Source organism: Phyllobates terribilis, unplaced genomic scaffold, assembly GCF_046119375.1.
Source record: "Phyllobates terribilis strain yellow unplaced genomic scaffold, ASM4611937v1 Scaffold_3__8_contigs__length_932513732, whole genome shotgun sequence".
Taxonomy (NCBI): Eukaryota; Metazoa; Chordata; class Amphibia; order Anura; family Dendrobatidae; genus Phyllobates; species Phyllobates terribilis.
In genome coordinates, this window is record NW_027362763.1 from 701,588,877 (window position 1) to 701,605,043 (window position 16,167).

Genomic DNA, 16,167 nt, shown 5'->3' on the forward strand with positions numbered 1-16,167 from the left:
TCTAATATACAGGTATCTAGAGATGTACAGGCACAGGTGCATCTCACTAAATTAGAATATCATCAAAAAGTTAATTTATTTCAGTTCTTCAATACAAAAAGTGAAACTCATATATTATATAGAGTCATTACAAACAGAGTGATCTATTTGAAGTGTTTATTTCTGTTAATGTTGATGATTATGGCTTACAGCCAATGAAAACACAAAAGTCATTATCGAAGTAAGTTAGAATAATTAACAAAAAACACCTGCAAAGGCTTCCTAAACGTTTAAACAGGTCCCTTAGTCTGTTTCAGTAGGCTCCACAATCATGGGGAAGACTGCTGACTTGACAGATGTCCAGAAGGCAGTCATTGACACACTCCACAAGGTCCCAGAGATCCAATTTTCATCTGGAAATCAAGGTCCCAGAGTCTGGAGGAAGAGTGGAGAGGCCACAATCCAAGCTGCTTAAGGTCTAGTGTGAAGTTTCCACAATCAGTGATGGTTTGGGGAGCCATGTCATCTGCTGGTGGAGGTCCACTGTGTTTTATCAAGACCAAAGTCAGCATGGCCGTCTACCAGGAAATTTTAGAGCACTTCATGATTCCCTCTGCCAACAAGCTTTTTGGATATGGAAATTTCATTCTCCAGCAGGACTTGGCACCTGTCCACACTGCCAAAAGTACCAATACCTGGATTAAAAACAACAGTATCACTGTGCTTGATTGACCAGCAAACTCGCCTGACCTTAACCCCATAGAGAATCTATGGAGTATTGTCAAGAGGAAGATGAGAGACACCAGACCCAACAATGCAGACGAATTGAAGGCTGCTATCAAAGCAACCTGGGCTTCCATAACACCTCAGCAGTGCCACAGGCACACCACGCCACATTGATGCAGTAATTCATGCAAAAGGAACCCCGACAAAGCATCGAGTGCATTTACTGAACATACATTTCAGTAGGCCAACATTTCAGATTTTAAAAACATTTTTCAAGCTGTTGTTATAAAGTATTCTAATTTACTGAGATAATGAATTTTGTGCTTTCATTGGCTGTAAACCATAATCATCAACATTAAGGGTATGTGCCCACGATGCAGATTTGAAGTAGAAATTTCCTGAGCGTTTTTGTCTCTCCTTGCCAGAAAAAACGCATGCGTTTTTTACATGCATTTTTCATGCGTCTTTACATGTGTTTATTAAGCGATTTTGAGCATCAATGATTGATTTTTGGAGCTAAATAAAGTTGGTGGGACATTGCTTAAGCCCTTGGATTACCATAAAAACTAGGGTGAGTATATTGGTTCATTTAAATGATTAAATAATGGGTCTGTTGTATTTCAAATAAAATGTTTACACTGTGTCTGTGTGTTTCTTTACTTTGTTTGGTCATGAAAAGGTCTAATTGACACCTTGACATTACCAAACAAAAGAGCTGGGTGTCAGCTAGTCCCATTCACCCAATCTTCTTTAGCATTTCTATTCACGTAATTTATGCGACTGCTGTGAGCTGTTTTTTTTAGCCTGGGAATGTGCCAGTAGGCAAACATTTTCCCTGGCCATAATTAACATCATCTCACAGCTGGTTCGTTAGCCCCTACGTCCCCCCTCCCCGATCAGTACTCAGCAGCGCTTTGGACATAACGTATTTATGTTGCGTCAAAAACGCGGTGTTCTAATGCCACACTTTTGTTGTCGGTACATGTGAATCCACCGCATATAATGACACTTCAGTCAACACTAGCGTGTCCACTACAGAAGTTGACATGCTGCGGGTGAGTTTGGATATGTGGCCACGGGCAGGAGCCGCTGCGTGTCTATACTGTAGGTTTGACGCTGCGTGTCTATACAACATCAAACCCACAGTGTCAGATGTTACAACATAGTGGATGGAATCTCTAGAAATTCCATGTTCACTATGCATGCATCTGAGGCTGCGGATCACCCGTTGACACTGACATGTGGCGTGTCTTTCAGGACCGCAGTATGTCAAATTCTCTTGTGGAGTCGCTAGTCGCAACAGAAATTTGACAAAGTATAGAATGCGGTTTATCCGCATGGTTCATTGAACACATGTGGATTTACCTGCGTTTAATAGAATGCAACGTTTTGGACGCAGCAAAAATTTGCGTCCAAAGCGGTACTACGTCTGAATTATGGGCACAAAGCCTAAAATTAAAAAAAATTGACGTGGGCTTCCGCGTCATTTTTATAACCAGCAGAGGGAAAGCCGACCGCTGGGGGATGATATTAGCAGCCGCGGAAGGGGCCATTAGCCAACAATGTTCCATGGCTATTAATATCAGCCCACAGCTGTTTGTTTAGCCTTTACTGGCTATATTACAGGGGGACCCCAGAAATTTTTTTTTTACGTGGGGTCCCCCTATAAAATTGAACCAGCAAAGGCTAAACTAGACAGCTGCGGGCTGATATTAATAGCCATGGAAGGGGCCATGAATACTAGCTCCCTCTGCGGCTATTAATATCACCCCTCAGCAGTCCCAGAAATGGCGCACTCACAAGATGCACCAAAACTGGCGCCTAGCCTCCGCTCTTCCACACTGCGCTGTAGCGGTGGCGACTGGGGTAATGGGGTTGGAGTTCACGTCAGCCTTGTATTGGCGGCTGATGTGAAGCCCAGGTTAGTAATGGAGGGCGTCTATAAGACGCCCCCATTACTAACCACGTGGTTAAATGGTCACCGCTTTTTCAATAAAAGACACTGCCAGAATAAAGTATTTTAATGAAATAAAAAACTTTTTTTTTTTATTACACGCCTCGATCTCCCGAAAAAAAGAAAAAAATCAAACAACAACATCCCTCACCTGTCCGCTGTCAACAACGCAGTCCACGATCACGACTGTCCCACGACGATCCGGATCATTTCTACAGCTGTGATATAAGCCATCACTGATGTCACATCTGTAGAATACAGAACTCTATACTGACAGGGGTGTAAAATCACCCCCTGTCAGTATACAGTGCTGCAGGGGGTCACTGAGATTCATCAGCTGATGAGCCCCAGTGAGCTAGAGACCATGGGAACCTTCTTGTGAAGGTTTCACGTAAGCATCAGCTGATCGGTCATGAGATCGATCAGCTGATTACTAGCTTCAGCAATCAGCTGATGGTCACGTGACCATCAGCTGAATGCTGCCGGCACAGATCACCTGATGGTCACGCAACCATCAGGTGATTGCTGACATCACTGATCACCTGATGGTCGCATGACCATCAGGTGGTCAGTGACGTCACTGCAGGTCCTGGAAGTACACTGTAGGGCGCGATCCCGCACCCCGCAGTGTACCACTGGCTGCCGACGAGAGAGGATCACCGCCGGGGACCAGGTGGACACCGGGGGCCGCCGGACAGGTGAATATGAAGTTTTTTTTTTTAATGTTTACTTTTTTATTCTATTTTAACTGCCGCTGGCACGCTGGCTGGGCGGAGCAGGCTGCTGCTTCTCCCATCCACGTTGCTCTCGCTGTTATCAGCCAGAGCAGCGGTTGGATGAGAGAAGTAGCAGCTTCCTCTCCCGACCCAGGTACCAGCCGCGGCCCGATTCTGGCGCGATTTTGTGCCTATTCATTTACATTGAAACAAAGCAAATCCCCATGTATAGATATTATACATTCGGGTTTGCTGCGATTCAATGCAAGTCAATGGGCGCGAATTGGTAGTGCTGCAGTTTGTGCCGTAATGATAATCCACAGCAGAAATTTCCGCATCATGTGCACAGCACATGCGGATTATCATTGGTATACATGGCAGACCTCTTACGAAGCGATTTTAATACCTTTCCGTGCGGAATAGCCGCCGCGGAAACGCATTAATACCGCATCGTGTGCACTCAGCCTAACAGAAATAAACACTTGAAATAGATCACTCTGTAATGACTTTATATAATATAGGAGTTTCACTTTTTGTATTGAAGAATTGAAATAAATTAACTTTTTCATGATATTCTAATTTTGTGAGATGCACCTGTATATAGAAATGTACTGGTAACATAGTAACATAGTAACTTAGGTTGAATAATGACCTAGGTCCATCAAGTTCAACCTTTCTCCCCCATTTGTACTCCCCATACCAACACTACGCTAACTTACTGGAACTAGGCCTCACAAATGAATTACCATTTTTATTTTTATCATTACTGCACTATTACAATTACAAATAAACCAGTTTATATAGAGATGTATCTCAATGTACCAGTACATTATGCATATAAACAGGGGCGTACATAGAAATCATGGAACCCCACAGCAGAAGTTTTAATCGGGCCTCCCCCTCAAAAAAAAAAAAAAAATATTCGGTGGTGCATAGAAGAGCTTATCTCACAACTTTGCAGCCCTTTCAGAGTAATCTTCCTCATTTTAAAGCCCTAGAGTCCCCTTTCATTGCACCCATAAAATATGATACCAACAAAAATGCCCCCCCCAAACACAGTATGATACCCACACAGTGAATTCCTACACATCACCCTCTAGATGCACAATATGATGACCCTACTGAACCCAACCAGTAAAGTATGGTGACCCCAACACAGTAGGTTGCCCCAATTGTGACCCCAACACAGCCCTCCACACAATATGATGGCCCACACACAATATGATGGACCCCACACAAACCTCCACACTGTATAACGGACTCTACATAGCCCTCCAAACAGTCTAATAGCCCCCACATAGCCCTCCAAACAATATAAAAGCCCCACATAGCCCTCCAAACAGTCTAATGGCCCCCACAAAGCCCTACAAACAGTATAAAGGCCCCACATAGCCTTGTATATAGTATAATCGGCTTCACATAGCCTTCCATATAGTTTTATGGCCCCCATATAGCCTTCCATATAATATAAGGCCCCCACATTGCCTTCCATAAAATAAAATGGGCCCCACGTAGTCCTCCATATTATATAATGGACCCCTCATAGCCTTACACATAATATAATGGGCCCCACATAGCCTTCCATATAATGCAATGGCCCCAACATAGCCCTCCATATAATATAATGTCCCTACATTGCCTTTCATATAATATAATGGCCCCACATAGCATTCCTTATTATATAATGGCCACCCCCACATTGCCTTCCATATAATATAATGACCCCACATAGCCTTCCATATAATGGCCCCCACATTGCCTTCCATATAATATAATGGCCCCATGTAGCCTTCCATATAAAATAATGACCCCCACATAGCCCTCCATGTAATATAATGGCCCTTCCATATAATATAATGGCCCCCACATTGCCTTTAATATAATATAATAGCCCTCCACATAATATAATGGGCCCCACATAGCCTTCAATATAATATAATGCCCCCCACATAGCCTTCCATATAATATAATGGGCCCCACATAGCCTTCAATATAATATAATGCCCCCCACATAGCCTTCCATATAATATAATGGCCCCACATAGCCTTCCATATAATATAATGGGTCCCACATAGCCTTCTATATAATATAATGGCCCCAACATAGCCTTCTATATACACTGCTCAAAAAAATAAAGGGAACACTTAAACAACAGAATATAACTCCAAGTAAATCAAACTTCTGTGAAATTAAACTGTCCACTTAGGAAGCAACACTGATTGACAATCAATTTCACATGCTGTTGTGCAAATGAAATAGACAATAGATGGAAATTATTGGCAATTATCAAGACACCTTCAATAAAGGAGTGGTTCTGCAGGTGGGGACCGAAGACCCACATCTCAGTACCAATGCTTTCTGGCTAATATTTTGGTCACTTTGAATGTTGGTTGTGCTTTCACACTCGTGGTAGCATGAGACGGACTCTACAACCCACAGAAGTTGCTCTGGTAGTGCAGCTCATCCAGGATTGCACATCAATGCGAGCTGTGGCAAGAAGGTTTGCTGTGTCTGTCAGCGTAGTGTCCAGGGGCTGGAGGCGCTACCAGGAGACAGGCCAGTACACCAGGAGACGTGGAGGGGGCCGTAAGAGGGCAACAACCCAGCAGCAGGACCACTGCCTTTGTGCAAGGAGGAACAGGAGGAGCACTGCCAGAGCCCTGCAAAATGACCTCCAGCAGGCCACAAATGTGCATGTGTCTACACAAACGGTTAGAAACCGACTTCATGAGGGTGGTATGAGGGCCCGACGTCCACAGATGGGGGTTGTGCTCACAGCCCAACACTGTGAAGGACGCTTGGCATTTGCTACAGAACACCAGGATTGGCAAAGTTGCCACTGGCGCCCTGTGCTCTTCACAGATGAGAGCAGGTTCACACTGAGCACATGTGACAGACGTGACAGAGTCTGGAGACGCTGTGGAGAGCGATCTGCTGCCTGCAACATCCTTCAGCATGACCGGTTTGGCAGTGGGTCAGTAATGGTGTGGGATGGCATTTCTTTGGAGGGCCGCACAGCCCTCCATGTGCTAGCCAGAGGTAGCTTGACTGCCCAGCACATCTGGGACATCATGTTTCGCTCCATCCACCAACGTCACGTTGCACCATAGACTGTCCAGAAGTTGGCGGATGCTTTAGTCCAGGTCTGGGAGGAGATCCCACAGGAGACCATCCGCAACCTCATCAGGAGCATGCCCAGGCGTTGTAGGGAGGTCATATAGGCACATGGAGGCCACACACAATACTGAGACTCATTTTGACTTGTTTTAAGGACATTACATCAAAGTTGGATCAGCCTGTAGTGTGTTTTTCCACTTTAATTTTGGGGGTGACTCCAAATCCAGGCCTCCATTGGTTAATAAATTTGATTTCCATTGATGATTTTTGTGTGATTTTGTTGTCAGCACATTCAACTTTGTACAGAACAAAGTATTCAATGAGAATATTTCATTCATTGAGATCTAGGATGTGTTATTTGAGTGTTCCCTTTATTTTTTTGAGCTGTGTAATATAATGGGCCCCACATAGCCTTCTATATAATATAATGGGCCCCACATAGACTTCCATATAATATAATGGCTCCCACATAGCCTTCCATATAATATAATGGCCCCATATTGCCTTCCATGTAATATAATGGCCCCCACATAGCCTTTCATATAATATAATGGCCCCACATAGCCCTCCATATAATATAATGGCCCCCACATAGCCTTCCATATAATATAATGGCCCCCACATAGCCTTTCATATAATATAATGGCCCCACATAGCCCTCCATATAATATAATGGCCCCCACATAGCCTTCCATATAATATAATGGCCCTCACATAGCCTTCCATATAATATAATGGCCCCACATAGCCTTCCATATAATATAATGGCCCCCACATAGCCTTCCATATAATATAATGGCCCTCACATAGCCTTCCATATAATATAATGGCCCCACATAGCCTTCCATATAATATAATGGCCCCCACATAGCCTTTCATATAATATAATGGCCCCCACATAGCCCTCCATATAATATAATGGCCCCCATATAGCCTTCCATATAATATAATGGGTCCTACATAGCCTTCCTTATAATATAATGGCCCCCACATAGCCTTCCATATAATATAATGGCCCCCATATAGCCTTCCATATAATATAATGGGTCCTACATAGCCTTCCTTATAATATAATGGCCCCCACATAGCCCTCCATATAATATAATGGCCCCCACATAGCCTTCCATATAATATAATGGCCCCCATATAGCCTTCCATATAATATAATGGGTCCTACATAGCCTTCCTTATAATATAATGGCCCCCACATAGCCCTCCATATAATATAATGGCCCCCATATAGCCTTCCATATAATATAATGGGTCCTACATAGCCTTCCTTATAATATAATGGCCCTCACATAGCCTTCCATATAATATAATGGCCCCACATAGCCTTCCATATAATATAATGGCCCCCACATAGCCTTTCATATAATATAATGGCCCCACATAGCCCTCCATATAATATAATGGCCCCCACATAGCCTTCCATATAATATAATGGCCCCCATATAGCCTTCCATATAATATAATGGCCCCCATATAGCCTTCCATATAATATATCTGCAATTGTATTATTATAATGGCAATTACAGTATATATTTAATCAATGTTCTCATTGATTAAAAAAAGAAAATAAATAAAATACTATCCTCGCTCCCCACTGCTCCAGTCTCCTCAGTGTGTCTTGTGCAGCTCTGCACTGTGCACAGCGAGCGTATTACAATGATGTCATCGGACCCACTGCTCTGAGATGTCATATGCAAAGGGATAATGATGGAGGAGCTGACACTCCCTCCTTCCTCATTGCTTTGAACTATATTGGCACCCATGATGCAGATACAGATGAAAGAGCGATGCCGGAGGCGGGGTACTCGTGTTTCACACCCCAGCACGTTACATGAAAATGGAGGTACTGGCTAAGTGTGTGGACTCTTAACTGCAGGAGCGCTTCGCCCTTGCAGGCAGCATGGTGCTAGTGCTGGCCAGGACCAGATGTTATAGAGTTCAATGAGGGAGACCACCACTTAAAAATAAACTGTCTTTTACTGAACCATAAAGTGGGGATGAGTATGTACATGTAATGACCGGAGATCCGAGAGAGATCCAGTGAGTCACAAACTGAGACAGAGACAGAAATAAACAACACTTTCTTTACTAAAACAGGGATTAGACTAAAACTCAGTATTGCATGAATCAGTCTCAGGTTCTACCTGGACACTGTCCCTACTAAATACACACAGTCAGCAAAAGCTGAAATCAATGTGCCAATCTCAAGGTTTCCAGCTTATGTGAATTATTCTAAAGATCTGGAACAATTTTACTTAAACACAGTGTCAGTCTAGTGAGGGCGGTCTATAGGGACCCCTGAGATGGCACACTGAGTACAATCCTACCACTATTAACAATAACAATGCATAAAACTATACCAATCGCTCTTATACCCCTATTATAAGGATACACAGGTATCTTAAAGTTACGGTACCGTTAATCTCAGCTGTAGTCTATCACAGGCCTGTGAATCGCGGTGGCTGCAGCTAGTCCCAGAAAACTTTGGCGCCAAAACAAAAGCAACGTTCACAAAATCAGCAAAGGTTCCTTGTCTTGTCGGCCGATGCCGAGCCCACACGCCGGGGACTTTAGTCCTGTAGCCTCAGGTTAAGGTCTGGGAAGATCTCTTCACAAGGCTTGTCAGTATCCTCTCAATGTGGATGGCACCGGACCCTTTCTCTCCTCTCGCAGTCACTCACTCTTTTCCAGACCACCGACCACGTGCTCCTTCACAGAGATGGATTCCTCAGTCTCTTTGCCTTCTCAGTCGACACTTGGCTCCTTCAGCACAAAGTCTCTAGTCCACTCAGCATGGACTTCCACAAAACTCCAAAGAGCCACACAGCTTTCCCCAGCTCAGCACTCATTCTTAAGCAGGGACACAGCTTCACCAGGGACAGGGGTTAACAATCTCCACAGGGAAGCTTGTAGAGACAGCGTCTTGTTCCAGCTTAGTTCTCACAGACTTCCTGTCTAGCCCTTCACACAGCAGACACCCCCAGAACACACAGGGTTTCCTGCTCTGCCCCTGCTCTGAGCTCAGGCAGGCAAAAGTCACAGGGTCCTAATGCTCTCCTGCTGCTATCACAGTTCACACTCTCACATACAGTGGATATTGGGTGCGAATCTTCATGGACGTTTCTCTTAACACATGGAACATCTTTATACACATTCTTTCTTTATTTCATAAACTCACGGTTCTGCCTCAGTTAGTTCCTCTGCCTTCACCACAACCCAACACAGTGCTTTGGGAGCTTCTTCCGTCCCCAATAATGGCACTACAGGTCCGTAAGCTAGAGTCCTAATTCTCAACCCACGGATCCGCATCCTTTTTCCTTTAGGGGAGCTTCTATTGCCTGTACATAGCTTCTCTACTTGCTGTCACCTCAGAACTCCCCCACGGTGCACTCTCCTCATCTCACGTTACCGGCTCCTTTTCGTCCCATTACCTCTTTGGCTTGCGAACTTGGCACCGTCCTGCTAGGCCTCCTGCCCCAGATCTCATCTTCAGAGAATCACTCACTTCTTCTATCTCTTTTTCTCGTCACTACTCTGGATCACGCTATCCGTTGCCTCGGTCTCCTTTCACTTCAGGGAAACCCACTTCATGCAATTCTGCTTGCTGGTCAGACCATAGGTCTCCTTCTACTGTATGCTAGGCCCTATCTGACTTCCTGACAGGAAACTCCCTGTGTCCCTTCACTTTAGCCCTTTCCATTTTGGGCTAGTTTCAACTATTAACCATAACCCTCCCTGTTAACTCCCTGCTGCTGGGCAGAACACAATCTATCACTAATAACATACATTACTAAACACATTACACATCAAAATACACTAAAACAATACACGTGTCTTCAAGAGGGAACATGAGCAACACCTTCACCTCCTTACACCAGGCTGGCTGGCGCTGGCTTTGGGCCCCCCAGACTCACGGGCCCCATAGTAGCCATGTGGCCTGCCGCCATTGGCAGTATGCCACTGCATATACTGTAAAGAAGAAGAATACAATTTAGCTTTTTAGGCAAAAAAAAAGTCTGCTATATTTAGCAGTGCAATCTGTGGGTCATTGCTAAAGCTCCTGTTTGTTATACAAGGGGTTGAGAGTTGAATAAAAAAAACATCATAATAATTATAGGGGTTTTCTTCTGTGCATGCTGTCAGGATTCACGGGTGAGAGCAGGTGGTCACATATCTCCTATTTTTTTTCCAAATGGGGCTCAAGTTCTGTTTACCTCCCTGGCCAAGAAAATGTGGCTTTTTGGTGCCCCTTCCTTCCCTTCTGGCACCAGGCACCTGAAGTACAGAGCTATGACACTGCATAGAGTAAATTCTTTCTTTCTGCAGCCACCATTAGAGGGAGCTTATAAGCTTACTGCATACTGAATCTACAGTAAAGTCAATAATGACCCAGTATGCAGTAAATTTTATAATCTAAAGCATGTGAATTTTTTTTTAGCTTTAATTCCATTTTCGATTTTGTCCCAGCGTAGTAAAATACCCGGTAAATCTACATCAAAATCTGCTGGTAACATATTTGAAAGCCCTTTGCAGATTTGCACAAAATTAGCTGTGGATTTGGAAGTGTTAAATGTGCCACAAATGGATATACCCTCAGATTTGAGTGTTATAAGGTGGCCTATTGTCGCATTGCCGCATACCTTCTGATCTCATTTACGATTTCTTTTGACAATTTATAACTATCTCATTTTGGATCAGTTGTTGCCTCCTTTAATAATTATTTCATTGCTCGAATTGTGCAGAAATCTTATTTTTTTGTAATCTCATTGGGAAATCACAATTTTCCCACATATTTCTTTTGTAAAAAAAAAAGTTAAAGGGCACCAGTGACCAGGAAAATGGTCAATCTGCAGGCACCATGTTATAGAGCAGGGGAGCAGAGCAGATTGCTACATAATTTCGCAAGAAAAGATTCAGTATAACCTGTGTTTCAGTCATTTAAACCCCTGCTCTTTTTGGCATCTCTGGTAAAGTGGGTGGTCCTATCAGTGATTGACAGCTTTACTTGTACAATTGTGCCTATGGAGCTAGCTGTCAATCACTGATAGAACCGCCCACTGGACCAGAGATCCCAGAAAGAGCAAAGGTTTAATTGATGAAAACGGGTTATACTCAATTTTTTCTCACAAAACAGTATATCAGTCTATTCAGATCTTCCTCCTCTATAACATGGTGCCTGCAGATTGGTCACAGGTTCACTTTCTGATCATTTCAACTTTTTCTAACTATGTGTTGTATCTGCTTTTAAGGGGACTGCCTCGGAGACCAAAGTGTTTGGATTGCGTCCTTTTTCAAGGTACTACATGCGCATCGAGGCCTCTAATAGCGCTGGGACCGTGTACAGTAAATGGATTTTCATAAAGACGTGGGAGGCTGCACCAAACGCCATTAATTTCACCGTGGATAAGACAGAAAATGGTAGAGCGTTACTCCTCAAGTGGTCTCAGCCAAAAAGAACCAATGGAATATTGATGGTAAGCTTTTGGTGGGATGCAGCAATGATGTAATATGCATGGGAACTTTAGCCATTCTCTTTCAGGAGGAGGGAGATGTGGCCAATTGGTATTTTGGCCGATTAAGTTATTTTCCCCTTTTAGCTGCTTTCATTCTGCGATGTACTAAAGAATCAAGAGTGAACACTAATTTTTTTGTATATTTTTTTTCCTGTCTTTTTTAGATGTATAACCTATATAGTGATGGCAATCTCGAATACAGTGGTCTATCCCAAGAATTCTTACTCCGTCGCCTTGAACCATTCACAGTTTATACCTTGGTGCTTGAAGCTTGTACTGCCGCAGGATGCACCCAGACTTTCCCTCATCGTGTCCAGACAGAAGAAGCCTCTCCAGTATCCCAGCCCCCAGCTCAGATTAAACCTCTTAATGCTACCCACATTCAGCTCACCTGGTCCCCGCCAGTTCTCCCAAATGGAAAAATACTACAATATGACATCATAAAAAGGTCCACAGTGGATCAGTTTTTGGGAAACCGGAAGAACATGGTTGAAAGTGTTGTCTTTAGGCAACTGAATACAGAGACTGTGTCATTTACCTATACTGATGGAGGACTGAAACCTTGGACAGACTATGAGTATAAGGTTCGGGCATGGAACTCTGTTGGATACGTAGATAGTACATGGACAGTCGGACAAACCAGTCAAGCAGCACCGACTTTTATCCTTCCTCCTAAGTTATTGTACGATACTGAAAACCCCAACCACCTCTTTATCCAATGGACCAAGCCAGAAGAAGACAATGGGAAGATATTGTATTACAAGTTGCGCAAAAATAATACAACATTACTCTTTAATTTCGACTATGCAACATTAAATTATACAGATGAAGATTTGCTACCTTATTCTGAGTACACATACTCCATAATAGCCTGCACATTAGGAGGTTGCACTATTAGTGATCCCACACTCATAAGAACCTTAGAAGGTCCACCAGGTGCAATAAATGCTCCCACAACTACGGCTGTTAGTGCAACAGAAGTCAACGTGTCTTGGTCTCCACCATCCATACAGAATGGAAAAATCACTAAATATGTTGTTAGACTTGATAATGAGACATACTTTGCTGGAAGAAGATTATCCATAATCATATCCGATCTCCAGCCCTTCACAATTTATAATATTAGTCTGGTTGTTTGCACCAATGGTGGCTGCACAAGTAGTTTAGGCACGATAGTCAGAACAAAGGAAGCCCGTCCATCACACATGAAAGAACCAAGTTTTGTCGTTACAAGTGCACAGTCCATCAAAATCTCATGGCAAATCCCCAATAGACCTAATGGCGAAATCACAAACTATGAGCTACAAAGAGATGGTCTGCTGATTTATACCGGTTTGGATAGTCACTATCATGACTTTGGGTTGGAACCAGGAACAGAATACACTTACACCGTACAAGCCAGCAATGGCCAAGGGAGTTGTGTAAGCACACCGGCAAAAATTAAGACTCAGTCGTCTTCACCTTCTGGTATGGAGCCACCTCGACTTCATGCAAAAAGTGCCCATGAGATAATGATTACTTGGAGAGCTCCTCTGAAGGCCAATGGACCCATAGTTAATTATACTCTTTATGTTCATCACCCAGCTGAAATGAAGGATATACAATATACATTGAATAGCTCTTTTACCTTTCAGAATGACCTATCATATCTAATCCAGGACCTGAAACCATATACACAGTAAGTGCAATCATTTTGTTGATGGATCTCACTATCATCCTGATATTGTCCATACATAGTATAAAGGAGTACTCAAATGATCATTGGAAGTCTGACTGCTGAGGTCCTCACCAATCCAGTGTCCCCTGTTTGAGTAGAGCATCAGTCACACATGTTCTCTTCCATTCCATTCAAAGTCTATAGGATTGACAAAGTCAGGCGACTGTAGCACTCAGCTATCTTTGGTAGTTCCATGTAGGTATGTACGACTGCATTCATATTGGAGATATGGACCCCTGTTCTGGAATAACTGTTGCACATGCGCTCTACCATCCATTCCATTTAAAGTCTATGGGACTGATGAAGTCAGGCGGCTGTCACTCAACTATCTTCGTTAGTCCATGTGCTCATGAACGACTGCATCTCCATTCATGTAAGGGATATGGGACACCTGTTCTGAAGCAACAGTCACGCAGGGACTGATGAAGTCAGGTCACTGTAGCACTCAGCTATCTTCCTCTGTCTCATGTGTGCATGAACGACTCCAGCTCTATTCATATTAGGGATGTGGACTCCTGTTCTGGAGCAAGAGTCACGCATGTGCTCTACCATTCCATTCAAGGTCTATCTAACTGACGAAGACAAACGGCCATAGCTTCAACTATCTTAAGTAGTGCCATGTGAGCATGTATGACTGCAACTCTATTCATACGAGAGACATGGGACCCCGATTCTCGTGATCAGTGGGAGCCTCAGTGATTGGACCCCCATTGATCTAGTAGTTCTCACCTAAGCAATGTATAGGTAATATTTTGTTATTCACTTTAAGGATAGGCAGAGGTCTTCAAAATCATTGACAAAGTGAGATATTTACCATATTGGGACATAAGAGGTTGCAATGGCCTCCAGGCTCTTGAGCCAGGGGGGTTCACAGGCTACTCTGCTACTTGACACCAGTATTATAAATTGAACATGGTAGGTGGGAGCCCCAGTTAGATACAGATTATGTAATGGGATCCGAGAACTTGATGTTACACGTCTATGAACTCTTATTATGGTCACCCAACAATAAGTAACCTAAATAGATTAACAATAAGGAGTAAGTCATCCATTTGATCAAACATAGACTTACTGTAATTTTCCCCTATGGGCTGCCTTCTGTTTTTTTAATGATCCGTTCTTATAAACTTTTTTTTCCAGGTATGAAGCACGGGTTGAAGCTTGTACTCTGCTTGGATGTGCTGTAAGTGAATGGATGACTGGTCATACTATGGAGGCTCTCCCAGAATCACAATCTGCTCCCGTAATTAATGTCCAGAAGAACACCCAGGCACCATTACTGGCTTGGAATGGTCCCCAGCAACCAAATGGGAAAATCATAAGATATGATGTATATCGCCGGAGACTAAATGACTCCCAAGAAAGGTTGACCATAGAGTTGGTCTTCAATGGGTCCTCATTGTCATTTCAGGATGTAGATTTGCAGCCATATACGGAGTATGAGTATCAGGTAGGCAACTTGGTGAAGGCAACTTTTGGTGATACCAGACTTGTCTCTTGCTTCTGTTAAGTAAGCCTGAATTAAGTGGATGAATGACAACCAGCAGAATACACTCTCTACTCACATGAAACATGTAAAGCATTTGACTGGAGATGTTTCTGGCACTCCCTCAAAATACATTAATGACTTCCCATAGATAAGTTACAGACATGATGTTTTTATTATCTCACATTCTGTCCACACCATCAAAGGTTAGACACCGGCTCATCAAGTAGGATGAGTTTCAACTGTGGTATAGGTAGGTGGATATGCCATAACTGTTATAGGACCTTATGGTAAAACTTATGGCAAATATCCTCTGGTCTTCTGGGTGGTCCATTCCATTCAGTTACTGTTCCATTCACTCCAAACTGCCTTACCAAGTAGGACTTCAGTTGTTCCAGTCCCCGAAGTGAGACTCGCACGTTTCAGACATTTATAGAATTTCTTGCAGCTAATGAAAGTAACCCTATAGTTTCAGATAGGCTTGACCATTGCAGAACCTCATAGGCTTCTATTTTGGATGGGCCACAGTCTCAGAAATGGGATTTTCACCTATTAGACATCTTTGACATATCTTGTGAATGATGAAAATAATCTTCTACGCTTCAGCTTTGGCCCATTTTGGATCTCATGGAATTTGTTTTGGTTGTGCCGACCAGAATATCCAATGGGGTATCCAACTAGGCTACATTTTTATTCATTCCCCCAAATGGATGTGACAACGTTTGCCTCACCAGACATTTATCATTTATTCCATATCTTCTAGATGTTGGAAATAAACGTCTAACCTTTAGATAGGTTTGCCCAATTAATAACCTCATGGGCACTGTTTTGGCTAGATCCATCACAGTATCTTCTGTTCTTCTGGTGTAGAATTCCAACTAGGCTTCCTTTCCATTAATTTCTTGCTTTGTTAGTTTCGCCACTGGCTGCCCAACTGGGTGGTACA

The 16,167-nt window shown here is 43.2% G+C and overlaps 1 protein-coding gene across 1 annotated transcript in view; it reads left to right on the forward strand.

Annotated features, from left to right (window-relative positions):
- Positions 1-16,167, forward strand: part of LOC141258620 (usherin-like) — a 224,593-nt gene that overhangs the window by 170,651 nt on the left and 37,775 nt on the right. The window contains exons 8-10 of the mRNA XM_073673581.1: positions 11,755-11,979; positions 12,183-13,696; positions 14,876-15,185. Of these exons, the coding sequence (XP_073529682.1) occupies positions 11,755-11,979; positions 12,183-13,696; positions 14,876-15,185 (2,049 nt within the window). The remainder of the gene's footprint in view (positions 1-11,754; positions 11,980-12,182; positions 13,697-14,875; positions 15,186-16,167) is intronic.